This window comes from Thunnus maccoyii, chromosome 18 (assembly GCF_910596095.1).
Source record: "Thunnus maccoyii chromosome 18, fThuMac1.1, whole genome shotgun sequence".
Lineage (NCBI taxonomy): Eukaryota > Metazoa > Chordata > Actinopteri > Scombriformes > Scombridae > Thunnus > Thunnus maccoyii.
Window position 1 is genome coordinate 29,909,151 of NC_056550.1, and position 10,000 is coordinate 29,919,150.

The 10,000-nt window shown below is 45.4% G+C and overlaps 1 protein-coding gene across 2 annotated transcripts in view; it reads left to right on the plus strand.

Moving 5' to 3' along the window:
• scn4ab (sodium channel, voltage-gated, type IV, alpha, b) overlaps positions 1–10,000 on the plus strand; it is a 62,882-nt gene that overhangs the window by 42,746 nt on the left and 10,136 nt on the right. For both annotated transcript variants that reach the window (XM_042391841.1, XM_042391840.1), the window contains exons 14-22: positions 2,205–2,276; positions 2,362–2,463; positions 3,260–3,616; positions 6,137–6,326; positions 6,435–6,706; positions 6,973–7,081; positions 7,358–7,512; positions 8,463–8,636; positions 8,766–8,888. In XM_042391841.1, the coding sequence (XP_042247775.1) occupies positions 2,205–2,276; positions 2,362–2,463; positions 3,260–3,616; positions 6,137–6,326; positions 6,435–6,706; positions 6,973–7,081; positions 7,358–7,512; positions 8,463–8,636; positions 8,766–8,888 (1,554 nt within the window). The remainder of the gene's footprint in view (positions 1–2,204; positions 2,277–2,361; positions 2,464–3,259; positions 3,617–6,136; positions 6,327–6,434; positions 6,707–6,972; positions 7,082–7,357; positions 7,513–8,462; positions 8,637–8,765; positions 8,889–10,000) is intronic.

The window sequence follows — 10,000 nt, forward strand, 5'->3', positions numbered from 1 at the left end:
CTATCCACGCAGTAAAGACTCAGTTTCTATCCACGCAGCAGTAAATCAGTTTCTATCCACGCAGTAGTGACTCAGTTTCTATCCACGCAGCAGTGACTCAGTTTCTATCCACGCAGTAAAGACTCAGTTTCTATCCACACAGTAGTGACTCAGTTTCTATCCACGCAGCAGTGACTCAGTTTCTATCCACGCAGCAGTGACTCAGTTTCTATCCACGCAGTAAAGACTCAGTTTCTATCCACGCAGCAGTGACTCAGTTTCTATCCACGCAGTAAAGACTCAGTTTCTATCCACACAGTAGTGACTCAGTTTCTATCCACGCAGCAGTGACTCAGTTTCTATCCACGCAGTAAAGACTCAGTTTCTATCCACACAGTAGTGACTCAGTTTCTATCCACGCAGCAGTGACTCAGTTTCTATCCACGCAGCAGTGACTCAGTTTGTATCCACGCAGCAGTGACTCAGTTTCTATCCACGCAGCAGTGACTCAGTTTCTATCCACGCAGCAGTGACTCAGTTTCTATCCACGCAGTAGTGACTCAGTTTGTATCCACGCAGCAGTGACTCAGTTTCTATCCACGCAGCAGTAAATCAGTTTCTATCCACGCAGCAGTGACTCAGTTTCTATCCACGCAGCAGTGACTCAGTTTCTATCCACGCAGTAAAGACTCAGTTTCTATCCACGCAGTAGTGACTCAGTTTCTATCCACGCAGCAGTGACTCAGTTTCTATCCACGCAGTAAAGACTCAGTTTCTATCCACACAGTAGTGACTCAGTTTCTATCCACGCAGCAGTGACTCAGTTTCTATCCACGCAGCAGTGACTCAGTTTCTATCCACGCAGTAAAGACTCAGTTTCTATCCACGCAGCAGTGACTCAGTTTCTATCCACGCAGTAAAGACTCAGTTTCTATCCACACAGTAGTGACTCAGTTTCTATCCACGCAGCAGTGACTCAGTTTCTATCCACGCAGCAGTGACTCAGTTTCTATCCACGCAGTAAAGACTCAGTTTCTATCCACACAGTAGTGACTCAGTTTCTATCCAGGCAGTAGTGACTCAGTTTCTATCCACGCAGTAGTGACTCAGTTTCTATCCAGGCAGTAGTGACTCAGTTTCTATCCAGGCAGTAGTGACTCAGTTTCTATCCACGCAGTAGTGACTCAGTTTCTATCCAGGCAGTAGTGACTCAGTTTCTATCCAGGCAGTAGTGACTCAGTTTCTATCCACGCAGTAAAGACTCAGTTTCTATCCAGGCAGCAGTGACTCAGTTTCTATCCACGCAGTAGTGACTCAGTTTCTATCCAGGCAGTAGTGACTCAGTTTCTATCCAGGCAGTAGTGACTCAGTTTCTATCCACGCAGTAGTGACTCAGTTTCTATCCAGGCAGTAGTGACTCAGTTTCTATCCACGCAGTAAAGACTCAGTTTCTATCCAGGCAGTAGTGACTCAGTTTCTATCCACGCAGTAAAGACTCAGTTTCTATCCAGGCAGTAAAGACTCAGTTTCTATCCACGCAGTAGTGACTCAGTTTCTATCCAGGCAGTAGTGACTCAGTTTCTATCCACGCAGTAGTGACTCAGTTTCTATCCAGGCAGTAGTGACTCAGTTTCTATCCACGCAGTAAAGACTCAGTTTCTATCCACACAGTAGTGACTCAGTTTCTATCCAGGCAGTAGTGACTCAGTTTCTATCCACGCAGTAGTGACTCAGTTTCTATCCAGGCAGTAGTGACTCAGTTTCTATCCACGCAGTAAAGACTCAGTTTCTATCCAGGCAGCAGTGACTCAGTTTCTATCCACGCAGTAAAGACTCAGTTTCTATCCACGCAGTAAAGACTCAGTTTCTATCCATGCAGTAGTGACTCAGTTTCTATCCAGGCAGTAGTGACTCAGTTTCTATCCACGCAGTAGTGACTCAGTTTCTATCCACGCAGTAAAGACTCAGTTTCTATCCACGCAGCAGTGACTCAGTTTCTATCCACGCAGTAGTGACTCAGTTTCTATCCACGCAGCAGTGACTCAGTTTCTATCCACGCAGTAGTGACTCAGTTTCTATCCAGGCAGTAGTGACTCAGTTTCTATCCAGGCAGTAGTGACTCAGTTTCTATCCACACAGTAAAGACTCAGTTTCTATCCAGGCAGCAGTGACTCAGTTTTTCTATTCCCTGTGACTTTTGAACTGTGACCTGTGACCTCCTGCAGGTCTTCACAGGGATCTTCACAGCTGAGATGGTGCTCAAACTTCTGGCCATGGATCCGTTCTACTACTTCCAGGTCAGACTACTTCTTTTTTGTTGACATTTCATTTATGACATTATGATGATGGCAATGTGTGATTGTCCCGTTGCCATGGTTACAGGTGGGCTGGAACATCTTTGACAGCATCATCGTCACCATGAGTCTGGTGGAGCTGGGATTGGCTAATGTTCAGGGCCTGTCTGTGCTGCGCTCATTCCGATTGGTCAGTGTGATATCAGCAGCAGCAGTATCATCATTACATCATCAACGGCAGCAGATTAATAATTTACCTGTCTCCCTGTCTCTCTCCCCGCCTGTCTCCCTACTTGTCTCCTGTCTCCTGTCTCCCTACCTGTCTCCCTACCTGTCTCCTTACCTGTCTCCTTACCTGTCTCCTGTCCCCTTACCTGTCTCCCTGCCTGTCTCCTTACCTGTCTCCCTACCTGTCTCCCTACCTGTCTCCTGTCTCCCTACCTGTCTCCTGTCTCCCTACCTGTCTCCCTACCTGTCTCCTGTCTCCTTACCTGTCTCCCTACCTGTCTCCCTACCTGTCTCCTGTCTCCTTACCTGTCTCCCTACCTGTCTCCTTACCTGTCTCCCTATCTGTCTCCCTACCTGTCTCCTTACCTGTCTCCCTACCTGTCTCCCTACCTGTCTCCCTACCTGTCTCCCTACCTGTCTCCTGTCTCCTTACCTGTCTCCCTACCTGTCTCCTTACCTGTCTCCCTATCTGTCTCCCTACCTGTCTCCTTACCTGTCTCCCTACCTGTCTCCTGTCTCCCTACCTGTCTCCTTACCTGTCTCCCTACCTGTCTCCTGTCTCCCTACCTGTCTCCTTACCTGTCTCCCTATCTGTCTCCCTACCTGTCTCCTTACCTGTCTCCCTACCTGTCTCCTGTCTCCCTACCTGTCTTCTTACCTGTCTCCTTACCTGTCTCCTTACCTGTCTCCCTACCTGTATCCTGTCTTCTGTCTCCTTACCTGTCTCCCTGCCTGTCTGCGGCCTGTCTCACCCCCAGATGCGAGTGTTTAAGTTGGCCAAGTCATGGCCGACCCTTAACATGCTGATAAAGATCATTGGGAACTCGGTGGGGGCCCTAGGGAACCTGACCCTGGTCCTGGCCATCATCGTCTTCATCTTCGCCGTGGTCGGTATGCAGCTGTTCGGGAAGAGCTACAAAGACTGTGTCTGTCGCATCTCAGCTGACTGCGAGCTTCCTCGCTGGCACATGAACGACTTCTTCCACGCTTTCCTCATCATCTTCAGGGTCCTGTGTGGCGAGTGGATTGAGACAATGTGGGATTGCATGGAGGTGGCGGGTCAGACCATGTGTCTGGTGGTCTTCATGTTGGTCATGGTCATCGGGAACCTGGTGGTGAGTCAGATCCAGGTCTGGGGTCAAAGGTCGGCATGAATGAGGCAGACAAGGGACCTGAACCAGTAACCAAGACGTCACTGTAAAATATCAGACTAGAAATCAACTAATATTTTGTCATTAACTAAGTTTTAGAATTTCAAGTTAATTCAAACTAATTTCAATACCATTTAGAACTCAGACTTATGAGTTCTTTTAACTTGAAATGATGAATGAATGAACTGCTGAGAGTTCACTCAGTTCATTTACATTATTTGCACATTTGCCAGCATTCAATTTAGTAGTGGGATAATACGGTACTATGAGCTCTTCAAGATATGATGGTGTCTGACCATTAAGGGCTTTGTAAGTTAGGAGAAGGATTTTAAATTCTATTCTAGATTTTACAGGAAGCCAATGCAGCGAAGCTAAAATGGGAGAAATGTGGTCTCTTTTTCTAGTTTTAGTCAGAACACGTGCAGCTGCATTCTGGACCAGCTGGAGAGTCTTTAGAGACTTGTTAGGGCAGCCTGATAATAAGGAATTGCAATAATCCAGCCTAGAAGTAACAAATGCGTGAACTAGTTTTTCTGCATCTTTTAGGGACAGGATGTGCCTGATTTTTGTGATATTACGTAAGTGAAAAAAGGCAGTCCTTGAAATTTGATTTATGTGGGAGTTAAAGGACATATCCTGATCAAAGATAACTCCCAGATTCCTTACGGTGGAGCTGGAGGCCAGGGTAATGCCATCCAGAGCAGCTTTATCATTAGATAATGTGTTTCTAAGGTGTTTAGGGCCAAGCACATTAACTTCAGTTTTATCTGAATTTAGTAGTAGAAAATTGCAGGTCATCCAGGTCTTTATGTCGTTAAGGCATGTTTGGAGTTTGTTTAACTGATTGGTTTCATCAGGCTTCATTGATAAATATAATTGGGTATCATCTGCATAACAATGAAAATTTATGGAGTGTTTCCTAATAATATTACCTAAAGGAAGCATATACAAGGTGAACAGAATTGGTCCAAGTACAGAACCTTGTGGAACTCCGTGTCTAACTTTTGCCTTCATGGAGGATTCATCATTAACATGTACAAACTGAAGTCAGTCTGATAAATAGGACTTAAACCAGCTTAATGCAGTTCCTTTAATGCCAATTAAATGTTCCAGTCTCTGCAAAAGGATTTGATGATCAATTGTGTCAAATGCAGCACTAAGATCTAACAGGACAAGTATAGAGACAAATCCTTTGTCTGATGCAGTTAGGAGGTCATTAGTGACTTTCACCAGTGCTGTCTCTGTGCTATGATGCCTCTAAATCCTGACTGAAAATCCTCAAATAAACTATTGTTATGTAGAAAGTCACATAACTGATTAGAGACTGCTTTCTCAAGGATCTTAGAGAGAAATGGAAGGTTAGATATAGGTCTATAATTGGCTAAAACACCTGAATCAAGAGTAGGCTTCTTAAGAAGAGGTTTAATTACAGCTACTTTAAAGGACTGTGGTACATAGCCTGTTACTAAAGACAAATTGATCATATCTAGTAAAGAAGTGCTCACTAAGGGTAAGGCTTCCTTAAGCAGCCTAGTTGGGATGGGGTCTAAGAGACAGGTTGATGGTTTAGCTGAACAAATCATTGAAGTTAGTTCAGACAAGTCTACTGGAGAAAAACAGTCCAAATATATGTCAGGATTTACAGCTGTTTCTAAGGTTCCTGTGTTTGGGGAGAGAACGGTGCCTGTTGAGGGCAGGAGATGGTTAATTTTGTGAGTGAGATTATTTACACACTGAGAGAAGCCAGTTGAGTCTAATAATGAGATAAACACAGTGCTGAGACTGTCACTATCAACGTCCACATGAATATTAAATCACCTATTATAATTACTTTATCTGTACTAAGGACTAAGTTTGATAAAAACTCTGAGAATTCAGATCAGAGTTCAGAGTACGGACCAGGAGGACGGTTCACTATAACACATAGAACTGGCTGTAAAGTTTTCCAGGTTGGCTGAGAGACTAAGAACAAGACTTTCTAATGAGTTATAATGAAGTTCAGGTCTAGAGTTGATAATTAGGCTGCGACTCCTCCTCCTCGGCCAGTGTCTGGAGGAATGTGAGTATTAATATGACTGGGAGGACTGGATTCATTTAGACTGACATGTTCTTCATGATGATCTGAGATTGGATCGTTTATTAAGTTCCTGAGACAATAAGCTTAAAGCTGCACGTCAGCAGCACAATTTCAAACATCTACCCGACCAGTTCAATAAATTAACAGATATAAATCCAACAAATGAAGGCGAGAGTTTATACAACATGCAATATTAAGTCCAGATTACTTTTGGTGGCGTTAGAACTATTTGTATTTGTTGACTTCACATATGTTGAAGTTGAAACAACAAGTTACATTTTACAGTCCTGAACCAGCAACCAAACCTGACATTTCTAAACCAGTCAAGGTCCTGAATCTGTTCCTGAGTCAGTCCCTAGATGTGTCCCTCTCCCTGGTTTCAGACTCTGTTCCTGGTCTGGTTTCAGGTCCTGAATCTGTTCCTGGCCCTGCTGCTGAGCTCGTTCAGCGGTGAAAATCTGGCGGCTCCAGAAGAAGACGGAGAAAACAATCTGCAGATCGCCATAAACCGGATCAACAGGGCTGTGGCCTGGGTGACGTCCTGGGTCCTGGATCACATCTGGGCTCTGCTGGGAAACAAGAACCTAAACCAGACTGGTAGGACCAGTCCTCCAACAGGACCAGGACTTTATTTTTTTTATCTTTCTGTGATTCTTCTTTCACAGATTTATAAGTGAATTAATTTTCTCTTGTAAATGTCGTTAGCAGTCGACAGCGACGAAGACGACAGGAAGGAGTTCTTGGCTTTGAACTCTGTGGCCTCAGACCAGCTGGGACCTGATGTCAAGGCCCTCAGCTGTAACCATGACAACCTGACCAGCAACTACCACAACATTGCCTCCCTGAGGGTCCCCATCGCTGAGGCCGAGTCTGACTTTGAGACGCCTGAAAATGAAGATGAGGACGATGAAGAGGAAGAGGAAGAGGAAGAGGAAGAAGAGGAAGAGGAAGAAGAGGAGAAAGAAAATAACTCCCAAGTAAATCCTTTTCTGTTTTATTGCAACATTTCACCTGAAACTCAACTGTAGTGTCTGAAGTTATGGTGGGAAGATGTGTGCACTGGTGCACTCTGATGAATATTAGTTATTATTATTGAGCTTAATCTAATCTGTTAATTTGAACACAAACATAAATAAACATGAACATAAATAAACATGAACATAAATAAACACAAACAGAGGTGATCATGTGAGAAACAGACTGTTAGTGAGTTCTGCCTGAAATCTGTTTACTGTTTGTTCAGTGTGACGAGACGTCAGTTTGCAGCACCGTACAGAAACTTCCTGAAGTTCAGGAGGAAGAAACTGATGAAGATCGTGATCGAAACACACCTGTGGACTGCTGCACTGAGAGTACGAACACACACACACACACACACACACACACACACACACACACACACACACACACATACATACACACACATACACACACACACACACACACACACACACACACACACACACACACACAACACAAAGTATCGAAGAAAAACTTCAGATGTGGAGGATTTTATGGGGTACTTCTGTAAAAATCAGTAATCAATAAAAAGCTGTGTGTGTGTGTGTGTGTGTGTGTGTGTGTATCTGTGTATCTGTGTGTATCTGTGTGTGTGTGTTTGATTTCAGAGTGCTACCTTTGCTGTCCCTGCCTGGACATAGACACGTCCCAGGGCAAAGGGAAGGTCTGGTCTAAGTTCAGGAGAACCTGTTTCTCCATCGCTGAACACAACTATTTTGAATCCTTCATCATCTTCATGATCCTGCTGAGCAGCGGAGCTCTGGTGAACTTTTATATATATATATATACATATATATATATATATATATGTATATATATATATAATATTATTTTTATTATATAACTGTTATAAACTATGAATGTATATTGTTTTAACCGTGAACTCACTCAGAGTGGATCATACATCTTTAACCTGCCTCTGCATGTTGTAATATCAGTGCTCCTGGCTGCTGGTTGGATCAGATCATGTGACTGAGCAGGTCAGATCTGATTGGTTCTCAGCAATGTGTGCCGTGTGAGTACTAACCATTGAAGACAACATGGCCAACAGCAGACTGCTGGAAAACTAACCACAGGACTACTAACATGGCTGGCATAGCTAACAGTGGACTACAAATATGGCTGACAGTCTGACTACTAACACAGGTGAGTGACATAATGTTCTGGTGACATGAATCATTAACAATAACGTAAACAATAAATTAAATATTGTGGCCTCTCTTCTGTTGTCATGGAAACAAATGATCATCATCAAATTAGAATCCTGTTTCCCCAATCTGACCCAAACACGCGTTAACCACAGAGGAAGACATGTTGTTCAGTTACACGCAGACGTCAGGAGTGAAGTTCACTTATCAACACTTCAGACAAACCTTCACTGGCCCGTCTGCAGGTACAGTGGCCTCACAGCGGGCCCGATCCTGAGGTTGAGAAACTCTGAAGCTTGATTTACAGTAATAGAAGACTTTAACTGTTGAGGCGTGGATGGGGCAGCATGACACTACAGAATATGTGCACCATCAAGGACAGACATGAGCTCACAGCGCAGGAAACAATATCTGCCTCTGAGGTGGAGTCACGTATAAAAACAGCAAAGTATTGAAATAAAAATGACCAAAGTAAAGTACAAGTACCTGTAAATGTGCTGAGTGCAGTAGAGGAGAAGTACACTTACTCACCTGTGCAGGTGCTAACGTGAGTGTGTGTGAACAGGCGTTTGAGGACGTCTACCTGGAGCAGCGCCCGGTCATAAAGACGCTGCTGGAGTACGCAGACCAGGTGTTCACCTACGTGTTCGTAGTCGAGATGGTTCTAAAGTGGGTCGCCTACGGATTCAAGACCTACTTCACCAACGCCTGGTGCTGGCTCGACTTCCTCATCGTAGATGTAAGAACACGATCAATAGCAGTGATTATTGGTAACGTATTGATACTTCATGAATACCTGGTGTCGGGTTCATTAACCTGTAGTTACCATAGCAACAGGTTCTGTTAGCAACAGGTGTGCTGTCTGCAGGTGTCTCTGGTGTCTCTGACTGCCAACCTTCTGGGATTCTCTGAGCTGGGAGCCATCAAGTCTCTGAGGACGCTGAGAGCTCTGAGGCCCCTGAGGGCCCTGTCTCGCTTCGAGGGCATGAGGGTGAGACACCTGCCTGTCTCTCTCTCTGCCTGTCTGTCTGTCTGTCTGTCTATCTGTCTGTCTCTCTCTCTGACTGTCCACCTGCCTGTCTCTCTGACTGTCCACCTGTCTGTCTCTCTCTCTGACTGTCCACCTGCCTGTCTCTCTCTCTCTCTGCCTGTCTGTCTGTCTGTCTGTCTATCTGTCTGTCTCTCTCTCTGACTGTCCACCTGCCTGTCTCTCTCTCTCTCTGTCTGTCTGTCTGTCTGTCTGTCTGTCTCTCTCTCTGTCTGTCTGTCTGTCCACCTGTCTGTCTCTCTCTCTGACTGTCCACCTGTCTGTCTCTCTCTCTGACTGTCCCCCTGTCTGTCTCTCTCTCTGACTGTCCACCTGTCTGTCTCTCTCTCTGACTGTCCACCTGTCTGTCTCTCTCTCTGACTGTCCCCCTGTCTGTCTCTCTCTCTGACTGTCCGCCTGTCTGTCTCTTTCTCTGACTGTCCCCCTGTCTGTCTCTCTCTCTGATTGTCCACCTGTCTGTCTCTCTCTCTGACTATCCACCTGTCTGTCTCTCTCTCTGACTGTCCGCCTGTCTGTCTCTCTCTCTGCCTGTCTGTCTGTCTGTCTGTCCACCTGTCTGTCTCTCTCTCTGATTGTCCACCTGTCTGTCTCTCTCTCTGACTATCCACCTGTCTGTCTCTCTCTCTGACTGTCCACCTGTCTGTCTCTCTCTCTGACTGTCTGTCTGTCTGTCTGTCCACCTGTCTGTCTCTCTCTCTGACTATCCACCTGTCTGTCTCTCTCTCTGACTGTCCGCCTGTCTGTCTCTCTCTCTGCCTGTCTGTCTGTCTGTCTGTCCACCTGTCTGTCTCTCTCTCTGCCTGTCTGTCTGTCTGTCTGTCCACCTGTCTGTCTCTCTCTCTGATTGCCCGCTTGTCTGTCTCTCTGACTGTCCACCTGTCTGTCTCTTTCTCTGACTGTCCCCCTGTCTGTCTCTCTCTCTGACTGTCCACCTGTCTGTCTCTCTCTCTGACTATCCACCTGTCTGTCTCTCTCTCTGACTGTCCGCCTGTCTGTCTCTCTCTCTGACTGTCCCCCTGTCTGTCTCTCTCTCTGACTGTCCACCTGTCTGTCTC